Source organism: Doryrhamphus excisus, linkage group LG10 (assembly GCF_037039965.1).
Source record: "Doryrhamphus excisus strain RoL-2023G ecotype Guam linkage group LG10, RoL_Dexc_Guam_v1.1, whole genome shotgun sequence".
Lineage (NCBI taxonomy): Eukaryota > Metazoa > Chordata > Actinopteri > Syngnathiformes > Syngnathidae > Doryrhamphus > Doryrhamphus excisus.
The window spans coordinates 10143184-10166321 of record NC_136366.1 but is presented as its reverse complement, the minus strand read 5'-3'; the positions used below and the strand labels follow the sequence as shown (position 1 = coordinate 10166321).

General features: G+C 45.8%; 4 protein-coding genes across 19 annotated transcripts in view; 1 reads left to right on the top strand and 3 right to left on the bottom strand.

Annotated features, from left to right (window-relative positions):
- Positions 1-109: 109 nt before the first annotated feature.
- On the bottom strand, positions 110-1368 carry mrps2 (mitochondrial ribosomal protein S2). The gene is made up of 4 exons (XM_058064138.2): positions 1279-1368; positions 963-1079; positions 762-882; positions 110-693 (listed from the first exon to the last, which is right to left on the bottom strand). The coding sequence occupies exons 1-4, from the start codon at positions 1334-1336 to the stop codon at positions 147-149; spliced, it is 843 nt and encodes a 280-aa protein (XP_057920121.2). The 5' UTR covers positions 1337-1368; the 3' UTR covers positions 110-146.
- A 697-nt stretch (positions 1369-2065) lies between these two features.
- ppp1r26 (protein phosphatase 1, regulatory subunit 26) lies at positions 2066-9424 on the bottom strand. Its single transcript, XM_058065113.2, has 4 exons — positions 9225-9424; positions 4983-7887; positions 2671-2788; positions 2066-2483 (listed from the first exon to the last, which is right to left on the bottom strand). Exons 2-4 carry the CDS (start codon positions 7814-7816, stop codon positions 2430-2432), a joined length of 3006 nt encoding a protein of 1001 aa, XP_057921096.2. The 5' UTR covers positions 7817-7887; positions 9225-9424; the 3' UTR covers positions 2066-2429.
- A 655-nt stretch (positions 9425-10079) lies between these two features.
- ttll11 (tubulin tyrosine ligase-like family, member 11) lies at positions 10080-18817 on the top strand. 3 transcript variants are annotated; one of them, XR_009126648.2, is made up of 11 exons: positions 10080-11392; positions 12986-13088; positions 13169-13302; positions 13675-13965; positions 14493-14777; positions 14848-14943; positions 15027-15139; positions 15875-16102; positions 16188-16294; positions 16938-17341; positions 17413-18817. XR_009126648.2 is itself a non-coding variant. In XM_058065114.2 (10 exons), the coding sequence occupies exons 1-10, from the start codon at positions 10922-10924 to the stop codon at positions 17243-17245; spliced, it is 2136 nt and encodes a 711-aa protein (XP_057921097.2). In that variant the 5' UTR covers positions 10080-10921; the 3' UTR covers positions 17246-18817. The 3 variants fall into 3 exon arrangements, 2 of the variants coding, with proteins under 2 accessions (XP_057921097.2, XP_057921098.2); XM_058065114.2 differs by having other exon boundaries at positions 16938-18817; XM_058065115.2 differs by having other exon boundaries at positions 10418-11392; positions 12989-13088; positions 16938-18817.
- Positions 18337-23138, bottom strand: part of LOC131120056 (disabled homolog 2-interacting protein-like) — a 75199-nt gene continuing 70397 nt past the window's right edge. For all 14 annotated transcript variants that reach the window (XM_058065095.2, XM_058065096.2, XM_058065098.2 and 11 more), the window contains 3 exons: positions 21758-21960; positions 21589-21676; positions 18337-21486 (listed from right to left, as the gene is read on the bottom strand). In XM_058065095.2, coding sequence (XP_057921078.2) covers positions 21319-21486; positions 21589-21676; positions 21758-21960 — 459 coding nt within the window. In that variant the 3' untranslated portion in view covers positions 18337-21318. The remainder of the gene's footprint in view (positions 21487-21588; positions 21677-21757; positions 21961-23138) is intronic.

The window sequence follows — 23138 nt, the reverse complement described above, 5'->3', positions numbered from 1 at the left end:
TTCCCCACACATGGATAATAATATACAATTGCTATAGGTGAATTTATTAATCAGCATTATACACAGTGGATGTTGCCAACCAACTTATCTCAAATAGAGATGCACGATGACGAGTGTAGAGTCTTTTATTGAGGATGTAAATGAGGTCATTGGCTAGGTGACGATGGCGCCATGAGGCCGTGCACCAGCTCCATCTGCCTCCTCTTGTCCTTCGCTCTGTTGATGGTCATCTTGAAGAGGCGGCAGTACAGCTCCATGGCCACGGGTGTGTCGTCATTCCCGGGCACGGGGTATGTCAGCAGGCTGGGGTTGCAGTTGGAGTCCACCACACCCACAGTGGGAATGTTCATCTTGGCGGCGTCGCCGATGCCCACGTGCTGCTGGAAGACGTTGTTGAGCGTGGAGAGGAAGACAACCAGGTCCGGCAGGCGGACCCCGGCGCCGTACTGTATGTGGGCGTTGGTGAGGAGACCGCCCTGCCAGTAGCGCGTGTGGGCGTACTCGCCGCAGTCCCTCGCCGTGCTCTCCACCAGGTGGGAGAACTGCCGGCGGCGGCTGACGAAAAGGATGACGCCGCCGCGGAAGGCCACGTGAGCTGTGAAGTTGAGGGCCAGCTGGAAATGCTCCATGGTCTGGTCCAAGTCGATGATGTCCTGGTCCAAACGGCAGCCGTACAGGTAGGGCGCCATTAGCCTAGCACACAAACATTTATCTTGTCATTACTTAATTTAAATTCTATATAATGTAATGCTAGAGCCAACCTGTGTCTGCATCCTTTCTTATGGCCGAGATGCACTCTGGCGTCAAACAAGTCCTTCACGGAGAAGAGCTCAGACACCCTGAAGAAGTCTGGTTTCTCAAGGGTCAGGTTTACAAGCTGGTCTGCGTGTAAAAGAGGAAAAGGGGTCACCTGAAGACCAAAATAAGGGCTAAAACTACCCACGTTGTTGTTGCTAGCTTACCGGAGACTTGCTCCGTTTGAGGCGGTGGAGACTGCAAAGATGCTGCCGTGGAATAAGATACATGTCCTCTACATCCGTCAAGCTTTGCAACAGCGGCTTGTCTCAGTCCCAACAAACCTGAAAATAACAAAATCAACTGTTGTGCCAGGAATGACATTATACTGCATCCATCATCGCCGCCCACCTAGCGAGTTAGGACACACGCTGAAGGCATTATCTTACGACATATACACAAACTACAACCGCATTTTTAGTAATTTTAATCAATTACTCGGTAGCATTTGCTACCTCAAAACTGTAATATCAGGAAAAATACCTCTTGTTAAAGTCCGGGAAGCCATGCTTGTTGTATGGAAGGTCAGCACGGTGCGCATGCGTCCATTCGTCTTCCTCGTCGTCTACGATGTTGTTGTCGTTGTTACCCACTACTGCCACCCTCGGGCTTTAGTCTATTACTACAGCCATCTCATTCTGTCTTTAAAAATAGACTAAAGGTGTGTGTGATACACACACGCGTATTTACTACATATAATGACCTCATAAAAAAAGTTGTTGGCGTGGACATGACGTCTTTTTTGGGAAAGTGCATCTTTTTTGATAAATACCATAAAATAAATAAAACCAAACAATAAATATTTTTAAAACAGATTTGGTAATTTACACAACTGCAGAGAGTATCTGGCATCTATCTGTACAAACAAAATAGTGATTTTTTTTCAACATTACTTTGAAATACTAAATATTTGTATACTCTTAACTATTCAAATATATAATGTTGGAATCATAAGGTTTATTAAAATATATTGCAATAAATACACGTCATATCAGATAATTTACAAATGATTGAATATTGATATATTTTAAAATATATTTTTATTGATAGTTATTGTAATTTAATTAATGTAAGCAAAAATTAATTTTTATTAAATTTGTATATTTATATTTTTAACCCATTTAAAAAAAACTAAGAATTTAACACTACTGATGAAATACTCTTACTGCATCTATGCTAATTCACTGGATGAAAAGGTAAACATTGAAATATTAAGGGAGAAAGTAACTTATTATAGATAAAGGAGTCACTTTGTGTTTGTTTGTTTTTTTAATCCAAAAACATCAACAGTTGAAGGTCACATAAAGAAACCACAAACAGATACTGGGCGCTGACAAAAGAAAGTGAAGACAAATGGCGACAGCGAGGCAACTTCACAACAGAAGTAAAGACCACTTTATCATTGAAGGCTGGCAAAATGAAGACAAAAGGGCTCCCTTCTCCTGAGCGTAAACAAACACTGCCTGCTCTCTTGCTGAATGAAGTGAACAAATGACCAATAACACGTGGACCCCCCCCCTTTTTTTGTCTTGCATTTAAATCCAACAGGAGTCGTCACATCCCACTTTGAACTGAATAGAATTCAAACTCGAACAGCATTTCAGTGCAAAACATGCATGATGAAGACGCACCCGCTAATACCTGCGCACAGGAACAAACTCCAGCTTTCTTTTGACACGGGGCTTCGCCTGCAAGCAAGTCACATGCAACCATCCATGACATTAACAACATGTACGCCATTGAAGCCACGTGTTTATCTTACATAATGTATTGATATTCATATCATACCATGCATGAATCCCTAAAAACTGATCCTGAATATGTTTATCATCATGGCCACTAATGGACACATTCAACCGTGATATTCAAGTGTACCTCCGTGCTCCTGGTTTCAGCCTGATGTCTCCACCTGAACATCATGCAGCGTTCCTCTGTGGAAAGAGCGATGCAAGGCCTGAAGACCATGCCGGGGTCGATGGTGCTGGACAAGGACCTGCAGGCGGGGGGCAGAGGGTGCGCACGTCAGACTCCTAGAGGTAATTAGGACTCTTAATCAGGGTTCAGGTAGGAGTTGAAGGCCCAAATACATCATACATACATACATCAGAAAATTCATATGTAGTGTGTGCGGACCTTTGCGTTGCGTAATAAAGTAAAATTCCAAAATATATCAAAAAAAATGCAAACAAAACAAATATTGCTTGGATTCCACTCTTTATTACACAGATGCACTTAAGACACAACAAAAAAAGTATATTGTAAATAGGAAGGGTGGGAAAGCAGTTCATACAAAATATTTACACAACTGGCAATGCACAGCATGTTCAGTCACTTCTTTTTTTTTTCTTTGATAAACAAAAATAAATAGCCTCATTTTTCTTTTCTTCTTTACACAGGAACAAGGCAGAAGGGAGAAAAGAACGCAGTAAATAGATCACGTATGGAGGACACTTCTTTTTAAATAAAGCTAATTCATTAAAAAAAAAAAAAAACATTGGCAGGTCTCGGAGGTCAACACCTCAGGTTGAGGTTCTCGGAGGTTCTCTTTGCGTCCATGAAGTCCAAAAATACTGTCCATACAGAAGGAGCGATGCAGCGCCGTGCAAAAGTCTTAGTCCAGCGTTAGACGTGTTGTTTTGGTACCGTTAAAGAGTCACTGTCGAGATCTGACCTCCGCCAAGGCTTAGCCGTCCGTCACTTCAGTGTCTGTTTCATTCTAGCGGATGTTTTGCATGGTCAGACGCTAAAACAGGGGGGTGTCCAAACTCCCCGTCAACCTCCCGCAAGGGGCGTATTCAGAAAACAAAAATTGAGTTGTAAGCAAAGACTAATAGTGTAAAGGTGACTATAGGGATGTTATTTCCTGTACACGGGGCTCTAATAATGTTTTAAAAAATGTATTGTATGCTCTTGTGAAAATATTCCACGTGTTAACTTATCCTCACGAGGGTCCCAGGTATGCTGGAGCCTATCCCAGGTGTCTTTGGGCAAGAGGCGGGGTACACCCTGGACTGGTGGCCAGCCAATCACAGGGCACATATAGACAAACAACCATTCACACTCACATTCATGGTGACATAGTGAGTCTGTGTGTGGCCTACATGCTAACCACTCGACCACCGTGTGGCCCAATACCTTTTATTTTGTAGTATTATGTCTTTGTTATTATTTGTAGAAAATTGTTATATTACAATCCAGGCTGCACGGTGGTCAAGTGGTTAGAATGCAGACAGCTAGGAGACCTGTGATTGGCTGGCCACCAGTCCAGGGTGTACCCCGCCTCTCGCCTGAAGACAGCTGGGATAGGCTCCAGCACCCCCGCGACCCTCGAGAGGAAAAGCGGTAGAAAATGAATGAATATTACGATCTCATTTTTATTACATATTTTACTTTTTAATATTGAAAACTTCCACTTGATATTGTGACTTTTTCTCCTAATATTTCAAACACCCGTTAGAACAAACAAAAAAAAACCCACACAAAATTGTATAATGACATCCTCATGTCAGCCATGTTTTTTTTGTGCTTACGTTTGGCCTGAAGTCTAACCTTGGACGTTCCAAGCGGGATATTTCCTTCTTCCCAGCCGTCCTGAAGGCAGCAACAGTGGCTCAAATGTTTGTTTGCGCCAGCATTTTTTTTTCTAGCCCCTATGTCCCGCTAGTTTGCTAAACGCTATGTCCCGCTAGTCATTTAAACATCAAAGCTAGCGGCAGACTAAGACTTTAGCGCTCTGGCTTTCATGAAGGTTTGACATCTACTCCGCCGGGAAGATATCATGATATCATTTTCATTCGGGAATGATGTCCCACCAAGATTTGCTGTGGCTGTTTTGGCGTGATCACATGGTTTGTGGTGGTAAAGCTCTCAAATAGAACCAAACAAGAACACATCAACTTCAGCACAATAATTAGATCTTCATGTCAATTCTTTTCATGTTTTATTCGGCTGCCACATTTAGAAATGATGTCCCACTCTGCCCTTTTTTTTTAATCAATGATGCTGCCTTCTCTCGCTCAAAACGTTGCAGTATTGCTTTTCAATAATCTCTTGGCACGTGCACACGAGTGCTGCCGTACTGGCGTGAAGGTACAAACATAGGATGACGATGTGTATAAATAGGAGGAAGTAAAAGGATGTGAAATTAGGAACACGATGACGCCACGAGTGGCTAAAGGAATACTTACAAAGTGCTCTGCTTCTTCTCTGGACTTTCACTCTCTGACTCATCTATAAACTCCTCCTCTGCTCCTTTCTCGTCTATCTTCCTGCTCTTATCCTCACTCTTCCCGTCTGCTCTGGCCTTTCCCTCCCCGCTCTGCCTGCTTTGGACCTGGACATGGTTGGTCCGACCGGACTCCAGCTCCACGAAGACGCTCTTGTCTCGGGGAACGTGCACCGTGCTCGCCGTCGCCTCTCCTGTCAGCCCGTGCGAACGGCCGCTCGGCGGGAAGGCGCCTTGGTTCTGCCTGGCGGTGGAAAAGAAGCTCAAGACGGGGCTTGAAATGGGAGTCTTGGCGGTTGTGTCCGTAGACCAGGACAAAGCGGGTCTGGTGGTTCTTGCAGGGGACCAAAGAGGGGCTGGGGTGGAAGGTTGGAAGTCAGTGCCTTTCCCTTGTTGAGTACAAGCCGCAGATGGACTCTCCTTCTGTTTGGGTAGGCTGATATAAAACGGAGTTCGATTGAAATTCTTGGGGTCAATGATGGGGAGTCCAAAACTCTGGCGCCACTTCACTGACTCGGCATAAGAGCGATCCATGCTGGCTCCGGAAAGATTCTGGACTCTCTCGGTTTGTTGGGCCATTGGCGGCTTCGGTTCGGGTCTAGCCGACCCTTCCCTGTCCGCCACCTCCAGAGTTCGTGATTGTGTACCAACCACTGAGTTCTCCGGCGTCTGAGGCGCAGGTTTGTCTTGATGTGCTTTAATCGAAGGACCACTCGGAAGATTGTGTCCCAAAAGACTTTTTTGAGGAATTTCAGCCAGCTGATTTTCCTGTTTAATGTTGTCGAGTCCGAGTGAGGCGGCACCATTCCTCAAGATCTCATCTTTTGTCCTCTCTGAGACCTTCTCCGCCCTCTCGGCAAGGAACTTTCTGATCTCCTGCTCGATGCTGTCATCGCTGTCCACTGAGCTGCTGTCCTCCTTTATGTGACGAGCGTCTTTGGGACCCTTACTGGTGTGGTTAGCTTCCGTCTTTTTCACCAATCCAGGCTTGTCCTTCGAGTTGTTCTTCCTCTTGGCAGCCTTTTTCAAAACACCAGCCTTGGATGGAGGATCGCGTTTGGCCTTTTTCATAAGTGGGACTCGTGGCTGTTCCTCTTCCTTCGGCCGCTTCAGTGCATTGCGCTCCGACTTGGTCTTCCTCTTGGTCTTCTTCGTCTTGAGGAGGTCTTTTATGGCCGTGTCGAGATCTTCGTCGCTGTCCAGTGAGCTGCTCTTGTCTCCAGTTTGCTTGTCCAACAGTTGGGATTGACTTCTCTGGGAGAAAAGCAGCGGGCTTAACTCCTCCATACGGACTTCTGAAGATTTAGCAGACGCAGCTTGATCAGCGTTGTTCTCCACCACCGTCATGGCAGCGATACGGTTTTCTTCCTTGAGTTTACGCCTCTGCGTCAAGGACAGTCTGGGAGGTTTATTTTGCACCACTTTGTGTTTTTCAGCCACCGTATCCGGTTCGTCCCGAGGCGCAGCGCACCCTGGTGACTGTTTGACCAACTGCGCCTTCTGCTCGAGAAATTTCATGATTTCCTGCTCGATGCCGTCTTCGCTGTCGATGGAGCTGTCGTTGCTTTCATTTGCTGGAGTCGCATGGGAGGATCCGGTGGGGGCGCAGTCGCTCGGGCCAATGCAGTGATGGGACGCAAAGACTGCGGGCATGACCGTTTTGGAGATGTCTAGGATGGCTTCGGCACACATGAGCTCGGCGGTGGTGTTGGCTTTAGGGGGCGGCGGTGTAGGTTGGTCTTTAAAGCCATCAACTCCAAATGACAGCGAAGCGTTGACTTTGCTTCTCTGGCCGACATCAAGCGAGCTCTTGAAGAGAGTTGAAGATGATATTTCTACGGACTTCCCCACCTTCTCTGTTCGTTTCTTTTTCTTTTGAAGTTTGTGCTTGTTTGCGTTTTCGGTGTTTGTTGTCGTCTTCCTTTCAGGAAAGGACGTCTTTTCCTTGAGCTGCTCCAGCTGGTAGCTGCGAATCGCCTCCTCAATGCCGTCATCGCTTGAAGAATCAGAATCTTCCACAAGCGGTTTGAAGGCCTCGCCCCTCATCTGCTGCTCCATTCTCTCCAGCTGGTACCTCTGAATGGCCTCCTCGATGCCGTCGTCGCTGCTGCTGCTGCTGCTGCTGCTGGTGTCGTCGGAGAGATTCTCCACTTTCACTTTGCAGGCAAGACTGTTAACGGTACTTGATGCCCGATCTCGAAGCATTACCTTGTGTTTGATGTACTTCTTCAAGGGGACGCCTGCTGGGGCGGCTTGGGTGACGCTTTTGGAAAAGTGGCTGCTCATGATGGAAAAGGCGTCGCTTTCAGGCTTTATTTTGACAACGTGGGGAATAGTTTGTGTCTGTCTGGGCGACTGAGCAAGAGCGCTGCAGGGTTCCGTCGTACATTTGTGGCCATCCTTTTCCTTCAGGTATTCCAATATTGCCTCTTCTATTCCTTTGTCCACAGAATCATCACTGTCAGCGTCACTGCTCTTGTCACTGTCCCGGATCGGGGATGGAACACCAGTCGTATGACTTTTGGACTTGGCTGCCGCAAAAGAACCCACGGCAGCCTTACAGGCCTGGGCAGGATCGTCATGATTTTCCTCCGTCTCGTCGCCCATCTCCAGTGAGGACTGAGTGCTCCTCAGGCTCTCAATGATCATCTGGACCTTGTTTGAGATAGAACCTCTGCTGGATAACTCGGCGTCCGAGTCATTGAAGCAGATGGGAAGGCTAAAGCCCCCGGGTGGACCGCATGCTCTCCATTCTGTGTGAGGCGCTGCGACAGTCGGTGCGTTCATCAAGTACATTCTAGTGAAGTAAGGTGAGTTTGTGGACCATCGGAGAGCTGACTCCTCCTCCGGCGGTCACATTGTTCAATCTAAGAAGAAAACACAGATGCATTTTTACTTTGATTACCACATGCCTTAACTGTCAGCATACGGTCCCGGCACAACGGTAAATATATATTATAGGCATGGACAAGTCTGCTTAAACATCGTAAAACACTAAATGTCCACGTATTTGTTTCTGTTACTAAAAACATGAGAAGCTATTCACTGCATTTGTTTGCCAGCAATACCTTGTTGCCAATTAATTATACTAATTATCACAGTAATCAAGGGCTGTTACATGTCGGTTTAGTGATAATTTTTTGTGTATGTTAGTGTTTTGGGGCTCTGCAGTGTTTGTTTACGCTGAACGTGTTAGGTTACAACATTCCGAGCTCAATGAAAATGTGTTACTCATAGCCACAATTTATGTAAAAGTACATATTTTTATCCACCTACTGAAAATCAATTTTAAGTAGGACTTTAAGTGGCAAAACGGAAGAAAACTACATTTTCCTCCATTATGTGACTGACTGCATTTGCATTGGATACTAATGTGGGACTGAGGCAGCCAGGTCCACCCTCCCACCCAGCCGGCCACAGCCGGCGAGGAGGCTCTTTAAGCAGGCTAGCCAAAGCACATTAACCCGTCTGGAAGGCAAAAATCTCATAATGTGAATGATATATTCCACCTTATAGAGAATGGCTGATTAAAGCTGGACAGCAAGCGAAAAGTGAGCCCACCATTGTGACACATTCATGACCGGCTGCAGCCAGCAGAAATGGCCGGAAATTAACTGCACCAAGCGGCTTTGCTCGAAACAAGACGCCCCGTGGAAAGCGAATAAAAACCAAACAGAAATCTTACAACTTTTGCTTCACGCTGTGAGGAAGTTTCCACAGACGACATTTATATGAATGAAACGCGGTTTTATGCGTGAACGTCCCACCTGGTCGTTTTCCTGGTTGCCACGGAGCAACCCCCGACCCCCCTGTCACCCTCTAGCGGCACAGAGTGCTCGGCTGCTCGGCGTGCGGTGCTACGAGACGCCGCAGAGCGACCATGTTTATCGGTACGGACTGCGGTTGTCCACAAACGACGGCGATGGGCTTATAAACGCTAGACAACACTGGTCGGCTTGGTTGAAAAGGCAAAGTAATTTGCTTTACTGTCTGAGAAAGCGTGTCTTGTGGCGTGGAAGAGCGGAAGGTTGGCGGGGGGAAGACGGCGACTTGAAAGGAGCGAGCGGGCCTCCTGGCTGCCGCAGCCCCGGCATTTTCTCCGGGTAAGAAAGCCTTTGTACTGAGCCACGATGCACACCCACAACCTCGCTATCCACGCTGTCCTTACAGCCACAAAACACGGGACAACGGAGTCAAAACTCACCTTGCAAACGAAGCAAAGTAAGAAGCCAGCTGCTCCGGTGCGGAACGCCGTGGTGGTGAGATTTCAGTGGCCGTCTTTCAGCTCACCCACCGGCCAAGTCTGTCGGCGTTGAGTCCTCCTCCAACTGGCGGGCGGACAAGCTTCCTTAAAGGCGGCTGCTGCCTGGTTACAGCCGAGTGGACACATTCAAATATGGCTACTACGGTCGTTTTTGAATCAAACATGCCATGTACTATTAAATAAGACAATTCAACGTGGGAAGGAAAAGTTTTATGTCTCAGACATGTAGTTAATTGTGGTGCTTCCAGAAAGAATATTTGTTTAGTCTGCGATGACAAACCCACTTTATTGATCACTTGAGGAAACTTGCAAGCAAAATGCATGTGATATATTATATTTGTGAAATAAAACAGAAGGTATACACTTAGCAACTGCTTTCTTGCACAGTGTGGATGTGCAATATATTTGCTGTTTGTGGACAGCCAAAATGTTAATGCTAACACCAGAGCAAAAATGCTTGTCTTTTGGCATCCCATTGACAATGCTTTGTGCTTGTGCAGTGAAGGGTAAAGGTCACAGAGTTTGGCAAATACAACATTAATTTGGCGATGGGTCTAACACTACACCTTGAGGGACACCAAAGACAAAAGTGGCAATTTTACACAAATTCAGAGAGGTGGATTACATATGAATGTTTAAACTACTGCGTTCAGGTTTTTCTGCATTCATCTAAGAAGATATCAACATTATGTTAGTCACAAACTTTGAAAAAGTCATAGGCGAGTGGGGCATGTTTTAATAATTCATTTTAGATAGTTTTATTTAAATGATCAGGCTATTGGCTTGCTCCTGTGTGGTGAAGTGGTATATTGTTATACTGGACAACATATAACATACTTTAAACTCGGTTCTTACTTTTAGGGTATTGGTGGTCCAAACATTTATTTATTCATGCAATTTGTTTTAAATGGATGTTGTTTGGTTACTTAGGGTGGACGAAGCCACTGGAATCTGGCATCCTCGTATTGCCTTCATAAACGGTCGGAAATAATACTCACCCATAGTTAGAAACATCTCGAATTAGTAATAGTTGTACTGAATGGACCACAAACAGTCTAAAACCACGGTGTTTCTATTGATATGATAACCCCAAACGATTACAGCTCGATGGCAGCCTGACTTAACGGGAGAAACTGTCCCGAACCTAAACGGCGCATGTCAGTGTTAACGAGGATCCTTGAATGCAACACAGCTCTCCACAGATGGAGGCTGGGCTAGCGGCTGCTCGGCGACCAGCTGCTTGTTGACGGCGGTTCCTTTGGCGGAGCGGTGTCGCCGGGAAGGGAGTGTAGAGTGTGTCGTCGCCGGTCACTGTCTGAATATAACCTGGGAGCCGCCGGTACCTGGGAGGTTAACGTCATAGAGCCGTCTCGGCAGCTAGCATGCCGGCTAGCATCAGGTTCGGCTAACATCAGGTGGCTAGCTCAGCTGTTGACAACTGCCACTGTTTCTTTGTGCCGGTTAGCTATGTTATGTAGCCTCACTTTTCCTTTCCGAAAGAACAACCTTGTTGGCTGACTAAAAACAAAGTGGCAGCCAGCTCGCAAGCAGTTTCCAACAGCAATGCAGGTAGCGAGAGCGGACTGTTTGCTACATCTCCACCCAGCCTATCAGCGCCAGTCTGAGGACTGCGCATAATGACTGATTATTATGGCATGGCTCAGCCTGATCTGCAGATGCAAGCTTGTGTCGAGGGCGTGCAGAGGAAGCAGGGCGTGGAAGCCGAGGAACAGGTGCCTCCTTGTTTGCTTCCATCACCAGTGTTGCTGGATGAGGATGCTTCCGACACCCCACCCCGAGCATCCGCCCTCGCTTGTAAACACACCACCGAATGCCGCATTACGACCGGGAAGGACAGTGCTCAAGTTGGAAAACATCTCAGCAAAGTTGAGAAACCGCTCCTCGTCAAAGGAGCCGCGAAGGTACTGCACGGCAAGTGGGAGACTAATGGGAACTATGCGACGATCCATCATCCTTCCAGTAACACCCACAACGAGGATGGAGGCAAGCTTACAAAGAAGAGAAGACCGGTCAAGGTGGACACATCCAAGGCCAAAACCTCTCTGGAGGCAGTGAAGATTAGCATCAAACAGCTGAAGTGGAAAGAGGTTTGTAGAATTGTTTTCATGTTCTTTATTTGTTTGTGTCAAAACAGACATGTATGGTATCACATGTGTAAGGAGATGATAACCATACATGCAAGTAAAACATTAGCATATGTTAGCTCACGTTGTGCTGTCATCGCTATCAATGTGATTGTGAGATTTTATGATCTTCGGGTTTTTAAATTTTTAAAATCATTAGATGACAATATGATTTGGTATGGAGAGAAAGTAGCAGTGCCCTTGGCATCGAGCCTTGGGGGACGCCAGTGTTTATTCTCTGGAGCTTGCTAGCAATCAGCTGTATTACTGGTGTCCCACGGAAGTGTTGATAACTTGTAGATAAACAAGGCATTTGCCTGGTGACCTAAGGGTTGTCATTAAATATTCACAGTGTGACTAATTGATTCAGTTCTTTTGGGACCGTTATGACCACAGCTTCCATTATGCATGAGGAGTAAAAAGACGGCTTTGACAGGTAGGCAGGTGCCCGGGCCGTAAACCCAATTACGTGAAACAGTAGCTGCTTTGTTGTCATGACATGGACCCCCCCGCAGTGAACAGTGTCCATCTCTATCTGCTCACCTGTTGGAGGAGTTTGAACTCCTTATGCGTTTATCTTTTAATTTAATTTGACCATTGTCACGTCGTCGCCCGCGTTTAGAGTCGTGCTTCCATGCATCTGCAGAGCCAGGTGTTGGCTGATTTTAAGCATATGGCATTGACTTGAAGAGTGGAAATGGTTAGCCTTAAGCTGGCCTAATCCAATAGTAGCTAAGTCCTCTTTCAGGCAAAGAGAATGCAGCGGGCCAAATTGACAGCAGCGGAAGATGAGAGTGAATCAACAAGAGTTTGAAATGTCCGGGGAGAGCCAAAAGGTGTCTTTCACAACTTCTGGGTCTTGTGGTCAGGTCCTTGGCACAGTTTTTCACGTTAAAGTTTGACCTAATTATCAAAACGACTCTTCATACCCTTGATTTCAATCTGTGGCGGCCCTCGCTCAGCTGTTATGCAGGCTTTCACACGCTTGCATGCTGACTCACTAATGGGATGCACTTCTTTCAGGGATCATCCTCGTCCCAAAGTCTAGGTGTGTTTTTGTCACGATGGACCGTGCCGCCAAGAGCAATAGCTCAAAGAACGATACCGTCTTTGTAAGTCACTATTGAGCACGGACGCATATTTGGGAAGGCATCAATCATGTTGTAATGCGCTTTGTGGTCATAGATGTCCTCACGCTTTAAAATCCTTTTAGAGTCGCACATTCTCATCACAACTTGCCTAAGCTACAGGTAATCAAGATTATCCTTCCACTCCAGCACCAACAGAACAACACGCGACACACGCGACAGTGGATCCTGCAAATGAACACCATCTATTTTTAAGAGCTACACATGCAGTATAAAGTGTTTGTGTGGGCCGCCACAGGTAAATGAACGTTTGAGAAACACTAACTGTGGTTAAAGCAATAATCTTTGAACTATAATGATGAAATATTTAACATAAGTAAAGCGGCTACTGAGTTGGTGGCTAGCGCTAGGTACCATAACACCTGTTATGATCACTATTCAGATTTTCTTTTGATTAATTTTTACCAAGCAGTTTCCACTGGGAAGACGAGCGGCGTGTGACATCTACTGGCACGGTGTCTCCTTCCACGACAATGACAACATCGTGTCGGGCCAGGTGAACAAGTTCCCAGGTATTCCCGATATTTCATTCATTATTTTCTGGAAATAATGTTTCACCTTTGCTTTAAAAACATCTTGTCTCGTCTTTTAGGAATGCTGGAAATGTCGCGCAAGATCAACCTCAGCAGATCAGTTAGGACTATGCAAGAGCTGTTCCCCGAGGAGTACGACTTTTACCCACGGTCATGGATCCTACCCGAGGAGTACCAGCAGTTCTCCACACAGGTTATTACCATTTAGTGTTTTTGTCATATTGCACGGCCCTATTAGTGGCAAATAATGTTTAATAAAATCATGTGTACTTGTCAGTCCAGCAAAATGAAGTTCATTTCCATAGTATGTCCAGCAGGGAGCGCCAGAGTATGTTGTTTAAACGCCATAAGGCTGCCTCACCATCAGCCAGTTACATAACATTTCATGAGAACTTATGTTTCACCTCCAGCAATATTACATCTATCTTGTGGTTGGAACTGCTGCCTGGCTGAAGTTTAACGTTAAGTTTTATGTCTGCAATAAAGCGTGTGATAAAATTAATAGTACATACTGTGGTATCAAGTAGACCGCATCAGACGCTACTTCTCATTTCTCTTCTGTCAGATCCGCATGGTGAAAGAGCACGACCCAACGCTCAACCCCACCTTCATCGTCAAGCCCGACAGCGGCTCTCAGGGCGACGGCATCTACCTCATCCGCGACCCCACCGAGCTGCGGCTGTCAGAGGGCTCCCAGGCCAAGCAGGCGGTGGTGCAGGAGTACATCCAGAAGCCGCTACTCGTCGACAAGCTCAAGTTCGACATCCGGCTCTACGTGCTGCTCAAGTCGCTGGAGCCGCTGGAGATCTACATCGCCAAGGAGGGCCTCACGCGCTTTTGCACCGAGCCCTACCAGGTAGCCATGGTGACACAATACCGCGTTTGAGTTGATACGCACTTTTCACGGGGGTTATGTTCTCCTTTGTTTAACGTTCATTCATTGACTTACTTTTATCTATTTGCACATGGCGAGCAGATTAAAAATGTATTCACAATGTCTCACACTTTAGTTGCAGTCTGGAGCGCTAGTGTGAAAGTGGTGCACTTCCACACCATCACGATACCTCCATACTGCCACCGGTCGTCAACCAAAGAAGTCCCAAAACAAACACGAACAAAGCATAAATTCCTCCCACAGTTGAAAATACTGCAATACTACACATGCTTCTGGCACAAAAAGAGAAGTCGTGAGGTGTCGCAGGCTGGTTAAAGTGGCGTACACTGCGTCTCTACAACTATGGTACCACTATGTTGCTGAACTACTTTCACACAGTTAAAAGAATGGAGTTATTTTGGAAAGCCCATCCCTTGTTGTTAAACACATGGGGTCATGACAGGGATTCAAACGGATTGGCAATAACAGCCGCTTGTGTCCCGCTTTAGGAGCCAAGCCAGAAGAACCTGGGTCAGGTCTTCATGCACCTGACCAACTACTCCCTCAACGTCCACAGCGGCAACTTCGTCCACTCGGACAGTCAGAGCACAGGCAGTAAGCGCACGCTCTCCAGCGTGCTGCACAGACTCGCCGCCAAGGGCGTGGACATCAAGCGGGTGTGGTCGGACATCATCTCACTGGTCATCAAGACCATCATTGCCGTGGTGCCTGAACTGAAAGTTTACTATCAGGCTGACATCCCGCCTGGGAAGCCTGGACCCACGTGCTTCCAGGTTGGTGGCGTGGTGGTGTGGCAATTGTCCTTAAAAATCAACCAAGTTTTCATGTGCGGTTGTGTGTCAGATCTTAGGTTTCGACATCCTCCTGATGAAGAACCTGAAGCCCGTTCTGCTGGAAGTCAACTCCAACCCCAGCATGAGAATAGAGCACGAGCAGGAGGTGAAAAGCTTGCTTGCTACACTACCTTACGACCGATGCAGCAGCAGCAGCAGCAGCAGTATACTCCTGTGCTTGTCTTCCAGGTGGCACCAGGAGTCTTCGAGTGCGTTAACAGTCCAGTAGATGAGGAGGTCAAAGTGGGCGTGATCAGGGACACTCTACGCCTGGTGGACCCTGGCCTCAAGAAAACACCCACGTATGTTAACTATGCATAACCCCCCCCAAAACTCTCAGGATGTGATATCTCACTCTGGTCCATTCCTTGGAGCCCAAACGTTCCTCTGCTTGTTCAGAGGGAGGATTAAGCTGGAAGTCCACATTGTTGTTGTTGTTGGAGTCTGGCTGACTGCCTTCCCTGTGTGGCAATTCATCTTACTAGCACCCCCCCAACCCCCCCGCCTTGTGTCTGTTTTTATTCCTTGACAAAGAGGATTTACTCTTTCTATTTTACCACCAGCTCTCCTCCCTTCAGATGATCTACTAAATCTTATTTTTGCTCCACGTAGTGAACGGCGTATCTCCTCAGAGATAATACTCTCTGTGCTGTTACATTCATGAATACTCGTGACATATTGCTGTAATCCCTCTGTTTAATCGCCTTTCTCCTGTTTCATCTTCATCTATCAGGAATCAGCATCCTTCACTTGCCCTTGAACATTTTTTATTTTACATAAACCTCTGGCATTTCTATCACCATGACACAGTTTAAGTGCTACTTAGAAATATAAAGGCCCAACTGACATTGAAGAAATACTCATAGAATTAGTAGAAAAAGTTGAACTATAGAATGAAATATATTTATGAAGTTGTAATTTTCTGAGACTAAAGATGTTTACTTTTTTCTTGAAGAAAACAAAAAAATATATAGTATATGTACACATACACACACACATATGTATATACGTATTTATTTATTTTCTTTCTTTCAAAGTTCCCAAGTGAAGGGCGTTGGGGAGGAGGCCCAAGTGGAGTCCCAGGACAGGAACCAGCAGGAAGGTGGCGCCATGCCCTCGCTGTGTCTCAAGCAGGTCTACCCAAAGTACAACCGGCAGTTCAACTATCTGCGACTGGTGGAGCGGATCGCCGCCCTCTTCATCCGCTTCCTGGGGGTTAAGGGCAACATGCGTCTGGGCCCCACAGCGTTCCGAACCTTCATCAGGTACGTTCCTTACCAGGACGTGAGGAGCCCGAGACCGAGCTGGTGTTTGATTCATGACTGTGATATTGATTGTGTGCGCACGCAGGAACTGTAAGCTCAGCAGCAGTAACTTCACCATGGCATCTGTGGACATCCTGTATATCGACATTGCACGCCGCTGGTCCGGAGCATTGCCGGACTCTCGGGAGGCAGGTAAGGAAGGATAGCTCGGAATCCTTTAGCAAAATCATGAAGATGCTTTCTGCATCAACAGGTGGCTTCCTGGTCTGCATCTCATTGGCAAACTCGTGACCGCCTTTTCATTTTGACACCTCATATTCGTCTTAAAATAAAAATAAAAACCTTCTCACATTTTCACTGCCGCAGATTCAGCTCCCCTTCTTTACAAAAAGTAATGAAATGATCACATCACAAAATTCTTATTCTTAATGAGCAGAAAAAGCAGAGGTCTACAATAGAATTGACAGCCCTGAAAATATATGTCGTGGGATGGAAAAATCTCTGAGTATTCTGAACTCCTGTTTCCACAAGAATAATGCTGCTATAATGTAAGTGTAGATCACCATCCCATCGTTGACATATTTTCATATTTGTTTTGTCTGTCTTCATCACACAGCAAACTAGATGCAACAGCGCCTTTGGTGGTTATAGCCAAGTAGTGCACCCCACTTGGCCTCATAGACTTCAAGATGCAATTATCAGTACAGCTGCAGCGTCACAATATATGTGATGTCTATTATTCATTATTTTCTCTGCAAAATATTGTTAAGAAAAGACAATAAATTCAAGGTGGGCTTTTTTAGAAGGGTTTTCCCTTCTGTTCTTTCACCTGCAGGTATGGGACTGCAAGCCTTTGTGGAGGCCTTCTTTTACCTGGCAGCGCGCAGGTTCAAATCCCAGTCACCGCGGGAGCAGGTGATGTCACTGCTAGAGCTCTGCGAGGCCCAGCTGGAGTCCCAGCCGGGTGTGGAGGAGCGTCGCTCGGTCAGCTGCGGCAGGTTGGTCTCGCGGGGCATCAAGAACACGAGCCCCGCCAACCCCAGGCTGGTCTCGCCGGGGCCCCTGCGTCGGGCGTCCAGCCAGGACTACCGGCTGCATGCACGACTGAAGTCTCGCACGCTCAGGGCCAACGTGGAGAACTGAGGCAGCGCTGGCGGGCGTTACGTGTGAGGCGCGAGGGAGGGGGAGAATGGACACTAAAGGTTTGTCAGCAGTGATGGAGTGAGGCGGCGCGAGGAGGTTGGTGCATGTCTGTCGCCGTTTTCAGCAAATATGAAGACTGTGCTATCGACTTTTTAATTTATTTGCAGATCCTACATGGCAGCTATTTGCTTGCCTTCATCTTTGCCTGGCAACTCATAATGTGGCTGCATTTAACAACTGCTGACACATGGAGATACACGGTACATTGTTCTTATTGTTATTACTGACCTCTTGATTGATTTTGCACAAAGAGACATTTTGCACAGAAATGCATGAAGGGGAGCGTGTGTTTCAATGACCGTTTCTTTTGGAGGCCCATCACTGGCGAGCTACATGAACATACATTCAACACAACGAGCATGTTGCAGGTAGAACACATGCACAACTAACAAGGACACATGACACTGCACGACACTTGACTTGGCCATTTAACAAAGCTATTGTACTGTATGTCTATGAAACATGATGTATGGTAAAAAGGTCAACAGTGGAACCTTTGTTAGCGTTGTTTCTTCATTCCAGAAGGTCCCTTTACAACCGAAACGGATGCTAACGCTATCAATTTTTTCCCCATAAGAAATAATGTCAATGCAATTACAGTCATCCCTTCTTTGTTTTTGTAGTTAGAGCATAGAAAACTTGTTTATAACATTCTCAATATGAGTTTTAACACTCTAGATATGAAAAAAACACCCCAATACTCACTTTTACACCCCTATTGTTTACATCACGTTGCGCAGGCTACAGTATCACCGCAGGGACATAAGAGACGGATGCCGCTAGCATAGCACGCTAGCATCTCCTACCTGTAAATATTTGGAATTTCACTACAGGACTATCACAGCACCCTCTTTGTTGTTACTGTGAAGGCCGCAGGCTTTCTGCGAGCCGCTGCAGGGAATAACAATCAGGCAGAATGTAGGTCAGCTTCGCTTCTCAAAGCTTGCATCCCATCTCCTTTTTGGAGTCTGAGCATATGTCCTTCCTTTCATGGCGTCAGTGACGACAACAACGAAACGGACGCAGAGGGCTGAAAATAGCTAAATAAAACTTTAATAGGTCTTGTTGCAAATGTACATAAATTGCACGGCCACATGTTGACAACACAAGTTCCTCTGTACATTATTGTTTTGTCACGGTCGTTAATGCAACAAATACTTTATAGACTTTCAACATACTTACAAAAAGTATTTTCTACAAGTTCATAGAAAACATACATCTTTTTTATTTTATTTTTTGCTGTATTTATAGCTGATTTATCTTCTGCTTGAGCTCGTCCTGTAAACTCGGAAAGATTCTACGGCGTTAGCATAGCGGGCTAGACAATGTTAAAGAGTGTTTTAATGTACGGGAGCACAAGTAACATTCGCAACAGTCGTAAAGAGAGACTGCAACTTTTTTTTGGCCACTTAGCTAAAAAGTTAGCCTAAGAGCTAGTTTTACCATCACAGGCAGGAGTAGCTAACGTACCGGAATCTTAGTACGGGGCCCCACAAAGGTTCATAATGATAAGAAGATAACAAGAAACTTGAACTGGTAAAATCAGGGAAGTTAATGACTTATTAACTTATTACGTTTTTTCCATGCCTTTATGAACTTGATCCGTATTGGATTCCTGCTAGCTAAACATTGCGAGGGATGCCATAATTATGAGGCATTGTTTAGGAGAAGTAAATCAAAAAAGACTTCAAAGCTGCATAGTCTTCATTTTAGTGTTAGAATGTTTTTGATTCTGTGTGAAATCTTTTTTTCAGATGTCATCAGATACAATTTGACATAGGTGCTGCGTAAAAAACAACAATAAAACAAACTAATCAAACAGCCATTTAACATAAAAGTGCATAGACATCAACAGATGAGAAATTCAGGATTGTGCTCGCCAGTCTCGTCGGGACTGAACAAAACCGGCCAAGACTCTCTCCTGTTTGCGTAATGTGTTGTTTGGCTCGCGATCGCACAGTCAAAACTTCGCCATAACGAGGGGGGAAGAACACTGAATGGGTGACGGGTTTACAACCGAGGAGCTAGTTTGTATTTACAAACACCCATGACGATACAGCAGAGTTGGAGCGAGCGACGAGGTACGTTTACAAAAAGCTCTGTCAACTTTAGGTAAAAAATAGTGTCAGCTTTTTATTTACACTAGACCAGACTGTCCAGACTCACTCATATATATTGACTCATATCTCTTTTTGCATTACTTCCTGATTGGTAACAAAAACAATAGCTACCACTGGTAAGGAAGGCAAATAGGATCCAAAATTAGTTTAGCAGGACTTGCTAGTGGCTTCACATTCAGAAGAATCATGGGTACTGGCAAAGGCGGGAGGGTGTAGAGAATCTGTGTTGGGGTAGTGTTGAGGTCTTGGTTTAAGAGTTGTGTGGGGAAAGGATCTTCAGGAAGGTTTAAGGTAGGAGTGTAAGATTAGAGTTGTTTAGGTAAGTTTAGGTCTTAGGGTAGGGTACAATACAGGGAATTAGTTACAGGAAGCAGTGTAAGGGTATAGATAAGGATTTGGTTTTAGGGAAGGGGTTATATTTTCGAGTAGGACAGTGATTAGTTGGGATAAGGTTAAGGTTTATGCCGGGTGGGGTAGGATTTAGTAGTTTAGTGTTAGGGGGTGGGTAAAGGTAAGGGTGGTGCGGCTCAGGGAGTCAGTGTTAGGATTCAGTATTGAGAGAATCTTTCGGTTACATTTCCTAGGATATTAGTATTAGGAATTAAGGAAAGGGTTGGTTTTTAGTGTAGTATGGCGAAAAGTGGTGTGGCAGTCGGAGTTTAATGCTGGGCTTAGGTTTTCTAGTAGATTAGGATTGTCGGGAAGGTCCAGGAGAAGCGTTAGGACAGGACAAAAATCCCACAGAGCAGATTCTGCTTCAACCAAGTCACATTTTGGACCTAAAATCATCACCAACATGGGAGAGAATTCGTAACAAAGGTCCTTTACAGCCGCGGCTCGCCAAATCCAGTGTATAGCGTGTCAAACACATCCCTCACATCTCCAGCTACTTGCGCAAGAAAAGTACACGTGACCCGGACTGAGATCCAAGACTGCCTTGAGATCCTTCTCAGAACTGCGCCAAGCACAGGAAACTTGATCAACTGTAATCAGATTCTAAAGGAAGCGGCGCCGGTGCTTCCAGGTTGCGTTTTCCACCCATCTCCCGTTATTCATCTTTTAAGAAGAAAAATAAAACTCCTAAATACAAGTCTGTTCTTATATTTGAAATTATCAAATATAGGTATGTGTGTGTATACTCTAGAAGCAAAATGGAAACGCATACATCTATATTAAATTGCATCAATATAGTAGCACATAAATCTGATTTACTTTCATAATACATATACGTTTGTACAAGCTCTATCCTTTACAAATCCACAGCATATAATTGTGCCTTTTTGTCTTTTTTTTTTCTTTGCAAGAAATAGCCGAGCTGTGGAATAAAGTTGCGATCCTAGCTTAAGGCGTTTCATGTACCAATAGCTTTCACAAAGTGCACTACATGGGGGTTCGGGGCTGGGGGAGGTCACCCGGGATGCTTAACAGCACGCCCAAGGGCTGATCGAAGAGGTTGTTTTTGGACTAAAAATATCGGGATTTTTAGTTCCTATTTGGTTGTCTATAAACATGGACTTTTAAGGTAAAGCACTAGTTATTTATCCTCAACAGTGATTCTGCAATGTTTCTTGAGTGGTTGTCGAGGAGTCCTCACGCCACATAGTGGTTCATCCCAGGCGGCTCCATCCGTTATCCCAGCAGCCTCATACATCCAATGGAAACGTGTTGGGTGGATAGTTCATATGTACAAGCTCCGACCCGCCCCCCCAACGAAGGCCGTCCGGTGCTCTGTCCCTCGAGCTCAGGTCTCGCCTCTTGCGTCCTGCAATCGGCACTCGCGTACTGCGCACAAAATGTGGAAATGTCTTCCACTAGCGCTGTCCTTGTTAAAATAACATTCCCACTGAGTTTTCCAATCTGGGTTCTGTCTTCACCGTCGTAGCGTTCATGTCTCTAGCAGTTACTGCTGTTCCGGAACTCTCCGTTCTCGGTGATCTGCAGTTTGGTGGGGTTGGTCGGTGAGATGCCGTTGCGCGACTGCGTGCTGTAGCGCTCTTTCAGCTGGGTCAGGGCGCTCATTAGGCGGGCGTTGGCGGCATCTAGCGAAGCAATGCGCTTCTCCTGGATGGACACAGACAAGCTCAATCAGGAAAGCGAATCGACAAATCAACAATCAACAATTTTATAGTTATAAAATCAAATTTAAAACTAAATCTGACTGACCTGTGCGTCAATGATTTTCTGCTTGGAGTCCACCACGGCCTGCATATCCGAGTGATCTTTCTTTAGCTCCTCCTCCACCGACATTAACCTGAGCAGAGAACAACAAGAGTGTCAGATAAGGACAAAACCGCAAGTGTTACTAACTTACTCCTGCCTTGCGGTTCCCCACCTGCTGATGATGCCCTTCATCTGGAGGTCCTTGTCATCCTGCTGCCGGCGCAAGCGCTCCTCCGACTCCTCCAGCCTGGCCTGGTACTCCATCAGCACCTTCTGGGCTTGCTCATCCTGGCCTTTAAGACGGGCCTCGTATTCCTCCAGCTTCTGCACAGACGCCCGCAGTTTCTCCTGCAGCAGAGCGATCTCCTGCTGGTACTGCACAAAGAAGACCAAGAGATGAGGCCATAGTTTTTTTTTTTAAATCAAGACTCATCAGTCATGACCTCCCTTGTCAGCAGTTTCCCCTTTCCTCTTGAGTTGGACTGATAGGGACTAGCAAGAACTCTCTTCATCACGCCTGCTGTTTCTGGGACTGAGCACCGGATTGTGGAACCTCACTTAGCCCACAAAAACTCACTGAAGTATCTCCAAAATAAAGTGAAAGGTTCAACTTAAAGGACTATGGGCGTCAAGGGGAATAAGGAACCAAAGGGTTGGAGTCACATAGTAAAGCTGATGAAAATCCAGGGTTCCCATCTGGGATCAAGAATCAAATCCCCTCAGAAAGGAAAGGCACAAACTAAGGAACACTATAGTCATGTGTCCTCACTGTCGCAGGGCATTGAGCACTCTGATGCCCCACAACCAACATCATTGATTTGTAAAAGCAGGATTTTAGATTTTCGGATTGAGTTTTGAATGAGCAAAGGTGCACGATATGTTACGACGCCTTGACGTCTCCCGCTAGTTTCATTATGCCAAACTGACGCAGGACCAACACAGCCGACCGGAGCGCCCAGAATGATTCAATTACACGCTGCGAGGAACGCTGCGTCTGTGATTTATCTCCACTTGTCACCTTCTCTTAGTTTATAACATCACTCTGCTGCCTGCCGCCCACTGGGACACGTTTCCCATTAGACCCCCCACCACCTCTGGCATATGGAATAGTAACCTCAAACAAATTTATACCCTTCTCTACCCCACCTTAGAATTACCAAGAACTACCTTTGCCCTCTGTGGCACTCTTACCCAAAACAACCGCCCTCTCGGGTCCAGCATGTATGTAAGTCATTCTTATCTTGCTACTTTTACGAGGGAGATGACCAAAATGCCGAACCGATATTCAACAAAAGTGCTGGGGGGAAGCAAGGGGGAGTAATAGGGGTTGCTCTAGCTGACAGAAATGCAGACGCACAAGCAAGCTGCGATACACATGAACACATACAATACACATGCACACACACGCTAATTTCCACTTGTGTGTAAATACGTTTCACCATATTTCCTCAAATAGTGGCTGAAGGTTCTTTACTCAGATGTAGAGTTTTTTTTTTAATGTAAAATAAAGTCAACTAGTGGAATCACTTATTCTTATGGAATTCTGGAATTCT

Coding starts and splice junctions, on each gene's coding strand:
- ppp1r26 (XM_058065113.2), bottom strand. CDS start 7,816: ATGTACTTGATGAACGCACCGACTGTCGCAGCGCCTCACACAGAATGG. Junction 2,789..4,982: donor GAGAAGAAGCAGAGCACTTT/GTAAGTATTCCT, acceptor CCCCGCCTGCAG/GTCCTTGTCCAGCACCATCG. Junction 2,484..2,670: donor CTGAAACCAGGAGCACGGAG/GTACACTTGAAT, acceptor ACTTGCTTGCAG/GCGAAGCCCCGTGTCAAAAG.
- mrps2 (XM_058064138.2), bottom strand. CDS start 1,336: ATGCGCACCGTGCTGACCTTCCATACAACAAGCATGGCTTCCCGGACT. Junction 883..962: donor TCAAACGGAGCAAGTCTCCG/GTAAGCTAGCAA, acceptor TTTTACACGCAG/ACCAGCTTGTAAACCTGACC. Junction 694..761: donor AAGAAAGGATGCAGACACAG/GTTGGCTCTAGC, acceptor TTTGTGTGCTAG/GCTAATGGCGCCCTACCTGT.
- ttll11 (XM_058065114.2), top strand. CDS start 10,922: ATGACTGATTATTATGGCATGGCTCAGCCTGATCTGCAGATGCAAGCT. Junction 13,303..13,674: donor ACCAGCAGTTCTCCACACAG/GTTATTACCATT, acceptor CTCTTCTGTCAG/ATCCGCATGGTGAAAGAGCA. Junction 13,966..14,492: donor TTTGCACCGAGCCCTACCAG/GTAGCCATGGTG, acceptor GTCCCGCTTTAG/GAGCCAAGCCAGAAGAACCT.